The sequence below is a fragment of the Puntigrus tetrazona genome, chromosome 16 (genome assembly GCF_018831695.1).
Source record: "Puntigrus tetrazona isolate hp1 chromosome 16, ASM1883169v1, whole genome shotgun sequence".
NCBI lineage: Eukaryota > Metazoa > Chordata > Actinopteri > Cypriniformes > Cyprinidae > Puntigrus > Puntigrus tetrazona.
The window spans coordinates 23,140,580-23,160,708 of NC_056714.1; the positions used below are offsets into that span (position 1 = coordinate 23,140,580).

The 20,129-nt window shown below is 38.4% G+C and overlaps 1 protein-coding gene across 3 annotated transcripts; it reads right to left on the bottom strand.

Moving 5' to 3' along the window:
* Positions 1–487: 487 nt before the first annotated feature.
* On the bottom strand, positions 488–18,323 carry chd4b (chromodomain helicase DNA binding protein 4b). 3 transcript variants are annotated; one of them, XM_043260606.1, is made up of 40 exons: positions 18,011–18,323; positions 17,325–17,388; positions 16,434–16,546; positions 15,724–15,990; positions 14,931–15,049; positions 14,510–14,805; positions 14,246–14,364; positions 13,803–13,920; positions 13,541–13,710; positions 13,133–13,381; positions 12,740–12,943; positions 12,071–12,282; positions 11,853–11,984; positions 11,653–11,749; positions 11,210–11,401; positions 10,585–10,785; positions 10,299–10,436; positions 9,667–9,788; positions 9,368–9,541; positions 8,990–9,131; positions 8,735–8,866; positions 8,540–8,657; positions 8,322–8,446; positions 8,121–8,213; positions 7,861–8,005; positions 7,071–7,240; positions 6,785–6,974; positions 6,089–6,175; positions 5,910–6,001; positions 5,694–5,827; positions 5,458–5,602; positions 5,187–5,343; positions 4,690–4,784; positions 4,339–4,579; positions 4,032–4,088; positions 3,788–3,952; positions 3,597–3,705; positions 2,954–3,086; positions 2,669–2,864; positions 488–1,905 (listed from the first exon to the last, which is right to left on the bottom strand). In XM_043260606.1, the coding sequence occupies exons 2-40, from the start codon at positions 17,371–17,373 to the stop codon at positions 1,730–1,732; spliced, it is 5,874 nt and encodes a 1,957-aa protein (XP_043116541.1). In that variant the 5' UTR covers positions 17,374–17,388; positions 18,011–18,323; the 3' UTR covers positions 488–1,729. The 3 variants fall into 3 exon arrangements, with proteins under 3 accessions (XP_043116541.1, XP_043116542.1, XP_043116540.1); XM_043260607.1 differs by having other exon boundaries at positions 4,032–4,091; positions 6,797–6,974; positions 18,011–18,322; XM_043260605.1 differs by having other exon boundaries at positions 4,032–4,091; positions 18,011–18,322.
* Between the last annotated feature and the right edge of the window lie 1,806 nt (positions 18,324–20,129).

Below are 20,129 nucleotides of genomic sequence, written 5' to 3' on the forward strand. Positions count from 1 at the left end.
ATAATTTCCCCCATCCTGTTTTTTGTCATTTATTGATTCGCATGAATCGGACTACTTCCCCCAATCCTATTCAGATTAAAAACACCTTACGCTCTCATACAAAGTTGTGATATTTCTGAAGGTGTTACAAACTGGTTTTTGGGGGAGACTAAATATTGCATATATGATTGACTCTGCAAAACACATTTGAACACAAAAATGGACATTCATTTTTGGGGATCAATAATGAGCTAAAACAAATTAAAATGTGTTCAAAAGAGCCCGGTCTCATGAAAATGCATATAAGTAGCACGCCAAATAGAAAACCTGAAAAGTCTTGGTAGTCAGTGAGTTTTTGCGTACATATAAGACGCATCTACCCCATAAGCCACCCATCGTGTAACATGCACAGTACATTTCACAGTAAAAATATCTAAAATGTAGCTAAAAATGAAAAAAGCTCATATAAAATATTAACTAGACCTAAATAAAGAGACAGAACGCTGCAAGCTTTGTTACCTTTTAATTGCAGGTCTAAAAAACAAAACAAAACAGAAACATAAGACATAACAATAACAGGGTAACAACGACAATTACAAAGTGAGATATTCAGACCTTCTGAAAGTGTAAAATTAGACATTAAATTAAGAGCTGCATTTTTTCACCTGTGCTACGGGGATTTTGTCTTCTCTTGTAAGGAAAATGAACTGGGACTTATTTTCTATGACGTTATACACAAGCCAATCAGGAGAGAGAAAATGGAATAAATGTGGGTTCTTAAAGCAGCAGTTCTCATAATTAAACATTTTTTTGATTATAATATATATATTTAATCTAAAGGAATGGAAGGTCATTTGATGTCCTTATACTAGTTGTGACCCTGTCCCAATTGTACCTGTGAAAAACATAAGGTGTTCTAGTTGACATTTTAGATTTCATTTTTAGAGTGTTTATGTGTTTTAGAAGGGTATTTCTGTAGAGCCTGCTTCAGTGGATCATTACCCGACAGTCTATCCGGCATTATGTCACCAAAGTATGGACACTGAGATGTATGTGGGTATTGGGACAGGGATTGTGTTTACATCAGCATAAACCTTTCACAAGTTGGAAACCACATGATGTTTCAGGGTTCAAGCAGGCATTTCGAATTTAAGCTTGAAGCATAATTGTGGAAACACACAAAAACAGTGATTCAACTAGTGTGAATTACGACAAAACACACCTGAGGAGGAAAGAGTCCCCACTGCAAAGATCCATTCCACGCAAGGCAAAAATCCACACCAGCTCTTCAACCTTGCCCTGCATTGCTTACAACAGTGCAGAGGAGGTGACCTGGAAAACCTGATCTGGATGACACTGGAGAACGGTTTGGGTGCTGTGTATTCTAACATACGTATGCATCTCTCTGGTCAGTAGGTGTGTGATCACAGGATTTTCAAATGGAGGAGGTTGGAATGCCTCTAAATTGAGCTTTACAAGAAACATTAGGTAACCACAGTGTGTTAGCTAGAAACCGCTCCACTCTTCTTCTGTCCAAACTAGTGTGGGCAGCTGGAACTTATTTCAGATATATATATATATATATATATATATATATATATATATATATATATATATATATATATATATATATATATACACATACACATTGCATCTGATCACCTGACCCAGGTGCGTGTCTGTTTGTGTGTGAGATGATTCCTCGTTGTGACTTATGGGAGGTAAGAGTGAAAACTTTATCCAGGGGTCATCAGCGTGGCGCCTGCGTCTGTGTGACCTCCGGTCCTCGGCTGGCCAACCGGCTAAGAATGCTTCTTTCTGACATCTGCAGCCGCACAGCGACGGGTGGAATCCGAGCGATGGTTGCTGGGAGCCGGGTGACATCTGCCTTCATGTCGCTGAGTAGCTCCTCCAGTTGTTTGAGAACTGACAGAATGAATGGTGGTAGGATGGATTTAATTATTTGAACATTTTAAGTAAATAAACTCATTTTTGCATTCAAACAACATTACTGTAGATACAGGAAGCAATAATCAAGCCAAATGTGCTAAAAGTAAGCTAAGAGCAACTAAGTGTGAAGTTTTGTGGCTTTGAGCATTGCTGTGCTAAAAACAGTTTTGAAATTTTAGAAGCATTGGGTGTTTTACTTTCATATCTAATGCATAATTTTATTTTCAAATTATTTAATGGTGCTACATTTCATTTCGTAAAAAATTATTTCATAGTATCATGCAATTATGACTCTGTAAATAAACAAAACATACATAAATCACTATATGCAAATCCATCAGGCCTCTGTATCTACTTTAACATGTATTGTCACAAGTTACAATCATTTCCAGATTACAAAGCAAAAGCAAAACAGAACCTGAGTGCATTGTTCATTTTCTTTTGAGCTGTTTTTGTCTATTCGATTTGGTTTTATACTGAAAAATATATGATCGAATAAATGATACCCAGATTATTTGCCTTGAAATTCTGTTACATTTAGATTCAATTTAGATTAACAATTCATGAAAGCATCGTGATCATCTTTTAGCTTTAATTAAAAGAAAGTATCTGTGAATAGTTTTTGTCCTGGTGACTAGAAATGAGTTTTTTGTATTTAATTTGTGATTTTAGCACACTTCTGCATTGCAAACGTAAGTCCAAAGTATAGTGTAGTATAAAGTTATGGGAGTTAAGGTACCTTTGTGTAGCACTGCATTAGCAGGTTTGTTTCCTGACATGGACTCTTTACTGAGGTGCTGGTGCGACTCTGCCAGACACTCGACCTCACTGAAGCGTGTGTTGAGTGCCATGGAGGGGTGAGAGGGGTCCTCTGTCATGTTTAGATATGCAGCACGTCTAAGCTGCTCCTCGATCACCAGAGCCTGTTCCAGCAGCTAAAGAGAGATAGAAATGAAACGTTTGAAAGAAGAGCCGTGTAGCTCTGTCAGTGAGTACATTTTTTGTAACGTGTAACATCTCTAACCTTAAACCTGCGAGCAAGAAACTTGTTCTTAATCTCGAGGAAGTTTCCTCTGCTCATCTCTCCCTTGAAGGGCTCATTGAGGATGGCAAACCTCGGGTCATTCTGTACGTCCTGCCAACGTGCGTAACCATGGCTGATAGTAGAGGTGAAGGACATAACGCAATAAATCTGCTTTGAAGACATAGTATTTTTTTTTTAAAGAATACTAGAGCTACAAGTTTCCAGTAGTAGAGGTTTTGATTTATAGCAAAGTTTTGATTTAACATTTTTTTGTATACTACATAGCTCCAGTTTTAGTGACTTTACTATTATTTTAAAATGAAAAATTTAGTTCCCAAATTTTGGACTGGTAACGTATTTTAGAAAATAAAATAAATAAAACTGAACAAAATTAAATTAAATTTAGGAGCTAGTAAATAAAGAATTAAATTGTGCGTCTAAGCTTTTGACTGGTAGAGCAATTTAAATAATACAAGCAATAAACAAGAAATATTTTTACAAATGTTATATTTTTAAAAACAACATAAAATACCATTAATAATTAATAATAAAGCAAACTAAAACAGGATATTGATGCAAGGAAATGTATTGTTGTGTCTGAACTAGAAAACACAGATTATCAAAATGATGGCATTAAGGATACTGTATGATACCAGCCAGCAGCCAGTAGTCATGGCGACGATGCCAGATCTCATAAGTCTTCTTTGTGACCGTGGCAGCTCTCTCTTCATTCTGCCAGAGAGAGTGAAGCTCTGGAGAGAAAAACAGAGAGTTCATTGATTCAGAATTCAGCAGCATGTACACATACACAGAGACAGTAAATTCCCAGTGTACCTGTGAAACCTCCATCAGCGATGTTAAACATGAACCTCTGCTTCACTGCTTTCTTCTTCTCCTCGCTCACTCCATCTACTCCTCCACTTGTCTCTTTGGCATTCTCTCCATTTTGCAGCTTAGCAGAGTCCTCTGACTTCACTCCGTCCTTCTCGTCTTTCAGCTCTTTTTGAGGACAGAAAGACAGATTATTCACTGTAACAGTCATCTGTGATATAAATGTGTTATTTGTATTAACACATACCTTTCTTCTCATCTCTTGCTGGGCTAGTTTCCATTTTTTCTGTCTTGTCTTCAGATTCTTCTGAAACGGAGTATTTGCGCAATGTGAAATCAGGGTTGTTGAACTCTCTCACTTTCAATTAATAGAATTTGACATTTCATGCATTACTTTGAATTTCAGTTCATTTTAATTTGAATTCCTATCATTAAAATTCAAACTGCAATCCTGCATCTGGTTTTGCTACACAGGGTGCCTTTACCAGAAGAGTCAATTTGGTCATTTTAGCATTTTGCATTTCAGTCATTTTAGGTAGTGCTTAGCACCTCACCTTTGGTTTTGGATGAGTCTACACTGCCTGTGGCATCTGAACTTTCGGCTTTGACATCTGAAGATGAGCCGTCCTTTAATTCAGTGGACTTCTCTTTGTCTCCCTCCTTTTCATTTGCTTCATTTCTGCTTCCTCCATCCTTTTCTGCTGATGGCGAGTTGGTCTCTCTCTCCCTGTCCTTATTCTCCTCTTTCTTTGTTGGACTGGGGGATTTCTCACCTTCATCAGGAATCTCAATGACCTGAGAAAAAAATGAGGCAGGCAGGTGTTTACAAAGGGAAAGTGTTTAAAAATACAGAGAAAAGAAACAAGAAAGTGAAGTGAAAAAAGGAGACTGTAAATACCAAGTACCTCATCCTCCTGTCTGGAGCCTTTCGTCTCTTTCTCTCCATCCCCTTCCATCTTCTCCTCTAGCTCTTTTACATCATCGCTCTTGGAAAGGTCTTCTGTTTGGATTAAAAACAGAGAATGATTAATGCAGAGATACTGGACAAATTATCTGTGAATGAAGAAAAAAATCTTCTTCTGGGAATAGATTATGTAACTTGTCACATAAAAAGGTTGAATTATTTTAAATGATACGTTTAGTTTTTTTCCCTTCACCGGACCATATGATTTTTATTAGTCACAACACATTTTAACCGCAATTGCTCAATATTATGTAACTGACTCATATGGGATGGTTTTATTTGTACAAGTAATTATATTTTATAGCATTATTATATTTATTAGTATTTCGATTCAGCTAGTTAATTTCCAAAAATGTCTATATAGCTTTTATGATAGTCTATAGTGTAGTAGCTTTAGTTTTTAGTTAACAATAACAACACTCATATACATGTGTGTACCTGGTGCTGGTGTGTTAGGCTGGGTATCTGCAGGTGTCCCAGTAGAGGGCGTTTTTGGATCTTCTCCTGCTGCAATGGCTGCCGCTCTTTTGCTTTCCTCCAGTTCTTTCATCCAGGGCATTGACCACTGACCATTAACATGCTCAAACTCCTGCACCTGTAAATATTAAAAAAAAATGCAATCCTATAACACCACTGTCATTCCAAAAAAAAAAAAATCAAATAGCTCAGTCCTAACCACTAGAACAATAGCAAGCATAACCTCACACACCTTTTTGCGGATTAGTGACATTACACCTATGCGCGTGAGAACATGTTGTCGTGACAGTCCTTCCCGTGGAACGCCATCAGCAAATGTTTCTGCCCCGTCGGCGCCTGGCTCACACAGGTGACGCATAAAGAGGGACACATATGCCCTGAGAAAAAGAGAGAGAGTCTTCAAGTACATGAGGTTTAAAAAATAAAAAAAATAAAAATAATAAAAACACTAAGGACAGTCAGACTTACTTAAACTCCTTCTCTGATTTGCCTCGCAGGTCTCTAACGAGCCATTGAGTGGTGAAGGCATCTTGGGGAGGCATCCCATAACGCATCACTGCATTCAGGAAGGCCTTCCTTTGTCGTGCATTGAAGCCCAATACCTAATGAGGAAAGACAGGTTAACTATAGCTGAGTGTGTGGAGGGAATAGAAGAAACAAGTTGAAATTTAACTGAAGTTGAACCTCAATGTTTCCTCCCACTCTGGCCAGTAGAGGAGGCAAGGGTTTATCTTTGTCATTCCTCAAGCCTTTGCGACTTGGTCTTCGAGAGTTAGCTAAAAACAACAAAATAGAGGATCATGTGAATATTAATATATAATAACTGGTTATTCAGAGAAGGATGGTTTAGCTTTTTTCCTGACCTTCAGATCGCTCATCAAAGTCCTCATCACCCTCCTCTGAAGCAACAGAGTAATCTGACTGGTTATCAGACTGATCATCCTGCCAGTCTGGAAAGATAAATGAGTGAGGCAATATATTACAAAGCACCTGAGTTTACTTGACAAGAAAATATTTAATTTAAGGGGACAATACAACCAGGATTCATGCAGACACATAAAACAAAATGGTCAAACTTTTGGACACACTGGACTGAATATTATGTTTCCCATAATCTTAAAGGATTTTCATCTAAAAACGTATCTAAACACTATAATTCCATCTATTTCATTTATATACATTGCGTGAATTATATTATTTTTTTAAATTAAGCTATTTTAGACATTAAAGTTATCCACCTGATTAACATTTTTAGTACATAATATACAACATAATCCCCATGTTTCAGTTTAGATTAATAATAAAGAATGGGTAGGTGTGTCCAAATGTTTGACTGGTAAATGTACATCTAAACCACCACCTCCACCAATAAACTAAATAATTTCTAGATTATACATATAAAAACGTATAAATATAAATGCATTATTTTAAACACAAAATATCACATTCAAATAACCAGACCTGAGATCACACTATTAAGTTCATCTTCATCTACAACAGCAGTCACAAACGTACAGGGAAAGAGCAGTAAAAAAAAAGCGTTAAAAGTGCGTCTGTACCCCGTCTACTACCTCTGTCCTCCTGTGAGCAGTCGTTGTAGTTGACAGGTTTGCGTGGCCGCTTGCCTTTGCCCAGATGACGAGCGAGATCTTCTTGCTGCTGCTCATAATGATGGCGCAACAGTTTCTCCCAGTAATCAGGATCTACACTCTCTTCCTGCTTAATGATCTCTCTATCCACATCCTCCTCCTGACAGAGACACACCATATGATCTACATATACATTCATGACACACAAAGACACTCCCACACAAACTCACCTCCTCGCACTCCCACACAAACTTACCTCCTCATCCTCATCTTTGACCACATACTGGGCCACTTTAAAAGAGCTGAGGTATTCATTCATACTCTGCAGCTCTGTGTCATCTGTTGCATCTTGGTTTCGATCCAACAACCGATCAATCGCCTTGTCATCATAGTGGATCACACTGCTGTCTTCCTCCTTATTGTCACCTGGAGGACAGATTTATTTGATTTAGAACTGATTTTAGTGTTCACTCTGTCCCTTTCATTTATTGTGTGGATTATTTACATTACTTATTCACCTTATGTAATTTCTGTTTTGTCTAGTACTAGAAGTACTTCACATGCATCGATATTCAGCGGGATTTACTTTTGCTGCCCAATGACCAAGTTTTCGGTTGCCACGGTCAGACTAATGTGTCAGATTTAGATTTTGTTTTTACTTTACTACTTTTTCTCTGTCTCACCATAAAAATATAATTAATTTTAGTTTTAGCAATATATTTCAAAAGCCATTAAACCTACCACAGCATCAGAATAAATCTTAACAACATTAGTGTTTAGGAATGTCGTGGGTAGTTTTAAGCTCTAAATAAACTTAAACAACTGAAAGCAGAACTTCACACCTAAACCACAGCAGCTTATGTTTGGGGACGCTTTCTGTAGTTCATGCGATAGTGATTGATACACAAAACTTGTCACCTACAAACCCTCAACTAAAATGTAAATGTGTTAAGTAGCTTTTAAATGTTATTATTATTCTTTCAAATGTGTTATTTTTCTAATCTCAAAGCAAGGTTATGTTCAGAAGATGAAGCATTCGTAGAAACCTTCTCCAAGCTCGTCTTTGAAAAGCTGTTCTGTGCCAAATTTCAAGATGTCATCCAACTCTTGTTTGGACATAGATCCAGCCTTGGCGGAGCCCAGACCAGGCCGCACCACCAGGTGAGTCAACATCATCTTTTTCTTTGCCACCTGAAACACAAGTGCCATGAGATGACTATTGCTAGAGCTGGTGGTTTTTTTTTCTTTTGAAAAAATACATAGTTTCGTATTTGCCTGGGTATTAAACTGCAATTTCATATCTCACCTGTGTAATTCTCTCCTCTACAGATGCTTTAGTGACAAATCGATAGATCATCACCTTCTTATTTTGACCAATACGATGAGCCCTGCTAAACGCCTGAAAAGGAGAGAGAGAGTATCAGAAAGAGTCCACCCACACAGACTCTCTGTCGCAGAGATGCTGGTGTTGACAGTTTTAGCATCAGGTATTTTACGGCGCCTCTACCTGGATGTCGTTGTGCGGGTTCCAGTCAGAATCGTAGATGATGACAGTGTCAGCAGTTGCCAAATTGATGCCCAAACCCCCTGCTCGGGTGGACAAGAGGAAAACAAACTGAGGAGCACCAGGAGCTGCAGTGAGTGAAAAGAGAAGGATTTTGTCAGAACAAAACATCTGATATGTTGCCGTTATTTCATGAAAATGGGTTGCTTCTCCGTTCTCACCATTGAATCTATCGATGGCTTCCTGCCTCATCCCTCCAGTCACCCCTCCGTCTATCCTTTCATACTTGTACCCCTCATTTTCCAAAAAGTCTTCCAGCAAATCCAACATCTTTGTCATCTACATCAATGCACAAAACTTTTTAAGTATACTTAAGCATACATTCGAGTATATCTGAGTGAGGTATTTGTGTGTACCTGTGAGAATATAAGCACTCTGTGTCCACCCTCCTTCAGTTTTTTCAGCATCTTACACAAAAGCATCAGTTTCCCAGAAGACTTTGTGAGGGCACTGCCATCATACATGCCATTGGGCATCTTAGGGGCTTCCTGCAAAATCAGACCCATAACGTTCAGCTTGTTATTCATTCAAAAGCCAAGTACTGTAAGTGCCCCCATTTCTACTGTAAAAATGGTACTGTCCTAGTTGAGAGTGAGTGTGTAGAAGCTCACATTAGCAGCTGTCGGGAAGAGGTAGGGGTGGTTACAGCACTTCTTTAGGTCCATAACCACATTGAGCAGAGACACCTGGTTTCCTCCTCCACGAGTGTTCAGAGCTTCAAAGTTGCGTGTTAAGATGTACTTGTAGTACTTCCTGTTCCAGAAAAACAAAAACAAAAAGACTGAATCAGAGGCTACTGCCATATAAAACTCATGAATGGCCCATACAGCTAAGTTACAACTGTAATTTGCGATAAGAATCATCAAATTGTCAGTCATACAGTTCAATGAATCATGTTGTAAATAAAAGAGAGGGTGTCCAGCAGGTGGCGTAAATGGGGAAAGAATGTACTGAATATTTAGCAGACAAACACCAAACATGTTTCATACTTTTGCATGGGGCTGAGCTCCACTCGCACAATGAGTTCCGTTTTTGAGGGCATGTGTTTGAAGACATCAGCTTTGAGTCTTCTGAGCATGTGTGGACCCAGCATGTCATGCAGTTTCTTAATTTGGTCCTCCTTAGCAATGTCAGCAAATTCTTCCAGGAAACCTTCCAGATTACTGAAACATACAAACATTTGGTACTGAACAACAGCAAAAACAAAAACAAAAAATCTTCTTGGAACACAAACATCCTCATCAGACTCGCTTATCAAGAACACACACACACACACATATATACATACTTGAATCTCTCAGGCGTGAGGAAGTTGAGCAGATGGAAGAGCTCCTCCAGGTTGTTCTGTAAAGGTGTGCCTGTCAACAGCAGCTTATGCTGAAGAGGGTAGTTATTCAACACACGAAAGAACTGAGAGAGGTAAAAAGAGATAAAAGAGATTTTATTAGTTTCACATCAACATAATATTATATAATATTATTAAATTATAATATTAAAAAACTAGATCTCTCACAAATCAAACTTCTGTCATCACCTATTCATTTTCACGATACTCTAAACTTATGTAATAATAGTTTACACACTAAACTAAATATATGTAATGGAGAAGATGACGGCTAAAATCGGGAGGGAAACTAAACAATCTAATTAGATTTATGAATGAATCATTGAAACTGGTTTTGTAAACCAAATCAAACTGGATAACAGAAAACGCGATCAGTCAGAATGAATGAAAATCAATTAAACAACATTTAAAATGAAACAACAGCCAATACATTTTTGTAAGAATTTTAAATAAAATAAAATCATACAGGGTTTGGAAAGTCAAGCGGGTGATGACAGTATTTTGATTCTTGGATGAACAAATCCTTTAATTAGTAAATATTTTTGTGTATCACTCATCGGACACATGGAGCTTACCTTTGACTGGTTATTTTTCAGCCTATGGGCTTCATCTACTACAAGACAAGCCCAGTCAATGGAGCCCAGGATGGCTTGATCGATTGTGATCAGCTCATAGGAGGTCAGCAGCACATGGAACTTTACAGAAGCCTCTTTCTACAAAGGTGAAGAGATATTCAGGAACCACACAATGAAAACCACAAAGCAGATGTTGCACTAATTTATATAAATTTATCTATGTTTAGTTTATGGTTACTACTGTATCAACTCCACTCCCAAACCTCTTTTCCTCTGGGTTTCATACCTTCATTTTGGAGGCCTTCTTCCCACCGCGGATGGCGTTGTCCTCAAAGGAGAATTCATTCTCTCGTATGACAGCTCTGCTGTCTTTATCACCCACATAAGTAACCACATACATGTCTGGGGCCCACATCTCAAATTCCCTCTCCCAGTTAATGATGGTGGACAGAGGAGCACTGACCAGGAATGGCCCCTTCGAATGACCCTGAGAGAGAACATTACCAAACGTACTGTATTATAAACTTAAGTGCCACATTATAAACAATAGCTTTTATGGTAAACCTCTTTCTAGAAACCATTTATTGCACTAAAATGAATTAAAACTAATCAGCATATTAGAATGATTTCTGAATGACCATGACATGAAAATTTCATCAATAGCTCCTGAAAATTCTGTCATCACAGGAATAAATTACATTTAAATAAAAAAAGAAAAGAACTGTCATTTTAACGAGTAATAATAATAATATATAATAATAAAATAACAAATAATACAAAGGTAACCATTTTTATTTTTTTATTTTTTTATTTAATTATAGCAAATAAATGTAGACTTGGACAACTTTTTTCCAAAAAACAGACCAACATTCCTGAACAGTAGGGTCCTTCAAAAAATTTAAGAAACACACCTCTTTGTAGAGTGAATAGAGGAAGACAGCAGTCTGAACTGTCTTTCCAAGACCCATCTCATCAGCCAGGATGGTGTCTGTGCCCTGAGCCCAAGAAAAACGCAACCAGTTCAGTCCCTCAAGCTGGTACGGGTGAAGCGTGCCGCCAGTAGAGTCCAGATAATCCGGCTGCCTATCAAACTTTATAGTGGGCTGAAAGTAACAGAGAGGAAAAACATTACATCATTGTTAGTTAAATAGGTTATTATATAAATAGAATTAATGGATACACTTGAGAAAACAGTAAATTATGGGAAAAAAGTGTGAAACATGAAACAGAAAAAAAGTGGGTCTAGTTCAAATTTGCACTGAATGGCTCCAATCTAAAAGTGTTCAGTTTTAAAATTCTATCCTAGTCAACAAAGTAGATAAAAGTTAAACCGTGCTGTTCTAAGGTTCCTTACATCCACCACAGGATTAGCAGGAGGTCTTTCTGTCTTCCTCACTTTCACCTTCTTCATCTTTTTACCCGGTCTACCCTCCTCTCCAAGCATCAGCTCCCTGACAAACAGAAAAAAGAAGGTATACAGATTAATATATAACTGCACTCAAAATTGTTTCACACTGGTGTGCATATGTGTAAAGTAGGCCTGCGTGCATGTACCTGTGGTTCCAGTAATGTTGTTTAAAGGTCTCATAGTCTGGGATGTCCATGTCTTCAGACTCCCAGGTTGATTGATCATATGCCAAATCTCTCCATTTGATCAGATAGTGAACATTATTCTTCTTATCCACACTGCCAGAGAGAATGAGAGAAATGAATGCCCAAACAGTTCAGCATATGTCATTCTTCAACAGGCTTTGGCATATTAACATTCTCACCTGTGGTTTAAGATGCGGTGGATGAAGAGCCACTCTAACTTTACTCCAAAGCGCCCATACTGATCCTCTATACGGGCGTAAAAGGGATCTTTATTTTTTCTCTTGCAGCTCTTATCCTCATCTCCCTCCGCACCCATCTCTAGATTGGGGGGTTCCTCCATATCTGTTTTTCGCTGGTAATTACGGAACATTACCTGACAGTTCAGCTCCAACTGCGAAGAGAAACAAAAGTATAAATTATTGTATTATTTTACTAATAAACAAAAACAAAACTGCATTTATTATTATGCATATTTTGCAATGTATAGTATATAAATGTGTAACTAACTTTATGTCACTGTACAATATCTTAAAACAACATCAGCCATTAGATTTTTTAAATAGGTCAATATTGGGAAAAAAAACCTGCATACTCATTTTCTTCTATTTTTACATTTAGATTACCATTGATGGTATGTAATGTTTACTTAATATGCAAAAACACAAAAAATGTAAATGTAATCTTTTCAAATTGAAAATTTTCACACTGTACATTAATGTAGTGATGCCAAAATAAATTTTTAGAATTTAAAACTGTTGATGTATTATTTTAAAACATTTATTATTTAAACATTTATTGTTTCATTATTATACCTATTTAAGACAAAAATATTTCATTATTTGTGTCACCTGTAGTTCCTGGACCCATGAACAGTGCCAATAAGACATGTTGCACCACTTCACAAAGAACTCTCTCTCCTTCCGACCAATCATAGGAGGAGGATCCGGAGCATCGGCTGGAAGGTCTGCAGGACGTGGGACGGGCATAGGGGAAGGGGCTTCACCCCAGCGCCAGGCCAGGACTTTCTGGACTTTGCCCTTCAGTGGAAGACTCTGCAAAAACGGAAGACAGTATATTCCATATTTTGCTAAATTAAACCGTAAATGAAATAAGTGTTAATTTGGATGCATCAATAATGCTAATCCTACATATTTCACTGGCATCTCTACAAATAAAAACCTGAAGAAAACCTAATCCAAAACATAGATTTGGACTATCACGCTATATGATTCGTCTCTCACCAGGCAGCGTGGGCAGATCCATTCTCCGTTGGGGATGTCTGGCAGAGGAGGGTTGAGACAGTGTAAATGATAGGACGAGGGGCATGTGTCACAGCACAGCAGCTCCCCTCCATCCTTACACACTCGACAAAACTCCATATGATGATCGTCCTCCTCTTCTACCTCTCCATCATCCCTCCTTCCATCATCATTCTCCTCTTCACCCTCAGAACTCTCCTCACGAGCCTCCCACTGAATTCCCTCCTTCTCCTGAGAGCAAGAGACATAAATGATGCATAATCAACAGACACATGTCAATGGTAGAGAAAGAGTGCACATAAACACACACAGAGAATGCAGATTTTACTCGATGAGCCAATGGCAACTCAAGAACAGAAATTTATTTTAAACATGGTTATATGGACGTACACAGTGGGGGCAGCTCCATGTGCCCTCTGGGGCTCTCTCCATGTCAGGATCCAGACACACCATGTGATAGGCTCTCGGACAGGTGTCACACAGAATGATCTCACCACCCTGCTGACACACCTCACAGTAGTCCTGATGATCAGTCTCATAGCCGTCAGCCTCCTCATCCACTACGAAAGAAAAGAAGGGTTTTTAATAAATGGCCCAAATACGTAATGTTCATTTGTGTTGATAATGCGGAGTTGTGCCGTTTTTCACTCACTCTTCTTCTTCTTGGAGCTCTTGGATTTTTTACTTTTGGAGCGGCTGCTCAGACTATTAGATCCATCACTTATGGAGAAACTGTCAAAATCGCTCTCACCATCATCATCCTCACCGCTCTGACAGAAAGAACAATGGGCGAAGGGATGCAAAATAAGTTAGCAATGTTAGCCATAAAAATAAGGAATCATTTTGGGGTTGGGAAAAGAATTCTTGAATTGAAAGAATTCTCCTAATACGTACCAAAGCAATTATTTATGCTTTTATTCAATCAAATACAGTAAAAAAATGTAAAATAAAGGTTATATCTTATATATTATACATGTATATACTTCACATATTTAATTACTATAATAGCAATAATATTAAATATTAATAATAATGTGTTATTTAGCTAATTAACTTTATGTTGCAGAAATATATGCAAGCAGAATATATACGTACGGATGAACGTTTTCTCTTGAAATTGCCCAGTTTAATCTTGAGTGGAGCCACTTTCTTCGCTTTAGATTTTTTGTCCTGGGGCTTTGGGGTGGACTTTGTCTTTCTACGTGCATTTGGGCCTAGATCAGATATATAAATGACACAAACACTTTTTAGTAGATAAAAAAAAAACACATAATAAACTTCCAAAAAAATTCCTTTTTTTCTTAATTATTTCTGATCCTGACATTTTGATTTATAATTAAATTTCATATTTCCTCTGACCTTTGCCCTCTTTGGTCTTGGCTTTTCGCAGGGGGACTGCTGGGGGCTGCTGGGGTGGGGGTGGTGCAGCAGGAGCTGCTGTTGATGTGGGTGTGGCCATGGGAGCAGCCCCTCCTCCATCCACCCTGGTCACCATACTCTCCACTGCAGCAGCAACGTTGGCAGCTGCCAGGGCTGCGTTTGCACTCGCTGAGCCTCGCATGGGATTATTAGTGCTGAACTCTCGCCATTTAGCCCCCAAAACCATCATCATCTTTGACACAGCGATCTTAGGGTTCTTAGCAGCTATTAAAGGTCTAAACAGGAAGAGGGAGAGAAAAATATTTCAGATTATTCAATAGTGTAAAATAGCAATAGGATATTATATAAAGATGTTTACATAAGGTAATAGAAATGGGACAAAAAGAGACTGCTGTTCTACCTGACAAACTGACTGAAAGCTTTGTAATTGGTGAGAGAGTTGTAGTCCTCCTGGGTAAAGGTGTAGTCGATGTCTTTCATTCCCCAGTCTGCTAATAGCTGAGAAGATGATTTGGGCTCCTGTGAAAGGATAACAGAGGATGACAAGTGAATAACACTAAAGAATGTAATCCTAAAAATATAACCAGATATACACATGTGACCTGAACCTTTATCCAAAAACATACACTACTGTTCAAAAGTTTGGGAGCGGTATTTTTTAATAAAATAAACTTTAATACAGCAAAAGTAATTTACAATTACAATTTTAATATTACAAAACAATTATATTTTGAACCTTTAAAAAAAATAATTATGGTTTCCACAATAATTAAGAGGAGACTTCTTAAAAATAACTTTTGAAAGCGTACAAACAATGAAAATGAAAGATATAAAGGAACAATAATAAAAACAGAAATAAAACTGAACATTTATATTTGTTGTGGTGACAATGTACGGAGTGAAAGCATAGACAAGGCTCAATATCTCTATTATACTTTTCCAGGAATGTGTACTTTGTGTATAAGTAACACTGATCGAAAAAGCTACATAAATGAATAATAACAACGACATATCTCTCAGGCATGACAAATTGTATTATGAATACTGTGAGACCATTTCTTTTTGTAAATGCTATGTTTTTATTCATATATTTGCAGTTATCAGATCACCTTCATGTAAACATTTTTTTGTTGTCCTAAGGTTTTAATACCATTCCCGAAATTAACAATGGCCACATATTGGCTAACCCTTACCTGACCATCATCATCATCGTCATCATCTTCCTCCTCAGGCTCTGGGTCTTTACGTTTGCTTTTTCCTCCAGATGAGCCCCCAGCCTTTTCTCCAGCTGAACCTCCCTTCTTCCTTTCCTTGGACGAGCTGGATCTCTTCTTCTTCTTCTTGCTTGGGGCATAGTCACTCCCTTCACTCTCAGATCGTATCACTCTTTCCTCCTCGTCTTCCTCACCTTCAACCATTCGAATTGCTTCCATGACTTCAGGAGAGCTGACAGGAACATCCTAGACCACAATAACCACCCAAGGAAAGATGCTAATATCAGATGAACTCAAGCAAGAACATTTCAGTTTAGTGCTTGTTTACATAAACATGTTTAACGGTGACGGTAATGACAAATGATGACTGATGTGACACTGGAGTGATGAATACAGACACACTGTTTTTGAAAGACGTTTTATGCTTAATAAGGCTACATTTATTTGATCAAAATGAAAGTAAAAACAGTAATAGGCTATTGTAAAAATTATTTACATAAAAAAATGTTAAAATTCAGTCTTTAGTACATGATTACTACATTAGAAAATTATTATTGATAAATAAGTAAGGCTATTTATTTAATTTTATACAAGAAAAAGAAAATCTGACAACAAACTTTGAATGGAAGTGTGTAGCTGTATATCTAAATACAGCATATATTCAGACCCTAAAGGTACGCTCCACTGACCTCTCTGAGGACTTTCTGTCGTTTACTGCTCCTGCTTTCACGGCTTTTCTTAGCTTTCTTCTTCTTTTTGGATTTGGGTGTTTCTGCCTCCGATATTGGTTCATCGGCATCATCTGTCCAAAACACAGACACACAGAATGCATCAATCACGAACAATTAAAGCCAAACAATCTCAATTTTGTTGTTACTTGAATTCCTATCCTTTCTGAACTGATACAGTACTTTTAATTCACTTTATGACGTCTTGAATACAACGACTGAAGATAATATAGCACATTAAGATGTTGGGGTTTTCATTGGAGTTTAAAGCCTTCAGAATACATTATTTTTGTACATTTCCGCCTCAAGATGCAAGTCTACTGTCCAAATATGTCAGCAGCAGTGAAACTAGGGCATAAGGCTCTTGCTTTTGAAATCATTCATTTATTATAAGCTCTCTGCTGATAGGCTGCGCTAGCAACGCTATAACCGAAGGCGGCCGGAACAGGAAAGCAAAACAAATGGCTTTGACACACTGTGATAACGATATTCACGGTATTTTTCGATCTTAGCGTACTACGGAGTCAGTAACAATGAGATTTATCTTTCATTTTTACATCTGCTGCAGACCAATGATACAGGAAGTGGTTTGACTTGTATACAGCTCGCCGCTTCTGCATTATAAACTAAAGATTTGGCTTTATATAGGCGTTTGATGCAGTAACACGTGGCTCGCCAGCTAGAGCAAACTACATAAACATTAAATCTAGCAGCGTTCACCTTACAAAAATATCGATTTGGTTAGAAGTATCCTGACATGTTACCAGTCAATTTGCTTGTTTGGGCTCATTTGGGGACGTTATATAACACGATGTGGTTAATGAGGGTCCTGACAGGACAGCTAAACCTTACCATCTCTCATGGGTCCAAAATGGTCCCTGTCGTCTTCACTCCCCGACATATTCCCGTCCGGACGCTTCATAAAATAGAAATGACAACAATATTTTGGTTTGGTTTTTTTAGCTGCAACACATGCTGGCAGATGGAGATAAACAAGTGATAGGGGAGGCTAACTGTGTTAATACGTATTAAAAATCATTTAACGCTGGTGACATTTCATAACTCCAACATCACACGGCGTGCAGTGTTAAAAAGAGTTTGACTTAATCGTGTCATTTCGGCTTTTTTCGTAAACTTTCTCGCTCGGTCCGAGCGAAAGACGCCTCAACTTAGCTGTCAATCAAGTTAGCAAAGCTAGCAAACATAGTCAAGTGATCCGGCTGCAGGGAAAATGGCAGCCGGCTGGATGAGTTGAGTTAAAGCGCTTATCTGCCTTCGTTTCTGGTCAGATTCGTGTCTTTAAAACTTTCCTCCATGAAAAAAAATAACACGCGGAGGTCGCGAAGCCCCCGACAAACACCACACGGCGATTTATAACGCGGTGTCTCACAGTTGTAAGTCACTAGTATTTTTTAGATATGTTTGTTTATTTTTTTTGCTTCATGCTTTAAAAACTCGCCGAGAAACGCAATTGTATTTGCATGTACATATTTTTTTCAACGCAGGCGGTTGGAGGTGGGTGGGAGGAATTGACTTACAGGTCAGTCCAAGGTGTAGATAGTCGGCGGTATGATCAGCTTTAGTCTGACGCGAAAGCTGCAGGTTACTACTACCTATCACTGAAAAACAAAAAGAAGCTCCGAAAAGGTGTAAATCTTTGGGAGACGTCGTCCACTCTTCTCCCCTTTCCCCAGCGTCAGTGACCAGAAGCGAACATCCTCATACACACAAAGAAATCAGGGGGGGTAGAGACATCCCATAATAATCCTAGGCACGCTCCCCCCTCCCTACAACACTCACTCAACTCTGCATAGTTACCTCGCAACCTACAGACCATAATAATCATCTCCCCCTCGCACACAGTACCAGCAAGTACACACTGCCTTCCCCTTTCTTAGTCCCTGCCCCCTTAGCAACCACGTTGCTATGGAGACACTGCCCCCTCCCGCCCTCTCAGGCATCCCATAATAGTCATAAGCAGGCCGCTCTGACATCCCATAATAAACACAACTCCTAAAAGAGAGGGAAGAAAAAAAACAACACCAGTCACATGGTCTCCAGGGAAACCCCAGGCCGCTGGCGACAGACCATAATAATCTGCGGCTGTCTGTCCACCTGGCTAGGTTTTCGGTGCACGAGTGACAAAAAAACGCATGCGAGCACCTGGTTGGAAGTCGACTAACAAGTAGTGCACTTTAGGGATCTGTCAAACGCCACGCATCTACAAGAGTGACACCTCACAGTCTGAGAGGTGGTGAAATGTCAAGGTGCAACAGTTCTTCTTTTCAAGTCCCTTATCAAACCGAAGTCTTCTGTAGCCTAATAAGTCTGTGGGAAGTGGTGTAGCAAAAACACTAACTCTTATGAATCAGATCAGCCGAAATAGACTCTCCGAACTCCAGTGACTTTACAGCAGGTCAACGCCACTTCACATAGGAGCGAATGAAATTCAGAAGTCGTGTTTATGTGATGCTTTCGAGCGTGACAGGTTTAGTTTTGGGGCGAGTGCATTTAAAGCAACAATAAAGCGAATGGGTTAGGATATACGTATTTAGCAGTCACTTCTGTTTATATTTATACTGTACACTGTTTGTCGCGAGAGGAACTTGCCGGTCACGCAGGCAAACAAATGAAGCTGAAATGTGTGTAGGATTTTATTGCATTTCCTGCTTTTGTTGAAATGTAATAAAACTCAGTGTAATCCCAATATTTGAATAAACGTAATTAGTTACGGCGCCTAAGTATCTTTTTTTCACAACTTTGTACTCGGACTGAATATTAAAGATACCAGCTTTTACTCCCTGCTGACTATATATTTGAGTACGTTTATGTAATCTTTACTCCACTGGATTTGTAATCACTCTTTACATTTTTCATTGCATTGCATTGCATTGCGGTTTACTTCCGCTACAGAAAAAAAAGCCATAAGACCGTGCAGCGGGGTGACAGCACTACGTAGGGTGAGTTTCGTCGGTATGCTATATTCGTCACACGACTGCGTGAATGTGAGTGCATAAGCAGCTGCTGAATTGCAGGTGTTTCATATGAGATAAGGACATGGCTACAGCCAGCGATAAGGGCCGAAACCTGCATGTCCAGTGTAAGTAGGCTTTGACGTTTCATTTGACCTAATATTATCAGATTTTTCCGTTATATTGAAGAGACCTTATTTACTTGTACCATTCTTTTTTACCACTTAAGCTTAACTCAAGACTTGTTTGCAAATGTTTATGATGAGACATGTTTTATAGATGTTTAAGATGGTTTTGTTTCAACCCTGAGTTATTGAAAAAAATTGAGGCGTTCATTTTTAATTCTATTTTTAAATGTCAAATAAATGTTATGTCTCTTAGGTGACGTTGAGGTCTACAGCATCTAAATCCTCCATCCTGAAGCACATGAGTCTGATATCGACAAGAAGAAGACATCCTGGTACTTATGAACTGTGAAGTTTCAGAAAAGAAGAAACCGTGCGTGTTGTCAGGATAAAACTCCTGGAAATTCAGATTTGTCACACACACACACACACACACACACACACACACAACTGACTCCAAATAATCTAGATTCCAAACATTATATGCTTGTAATTAGACTAAATGACTTTTTCCTTTTTTTTGCATTTTAATTATATTGCAGTAAATTTTTTGTGGATTA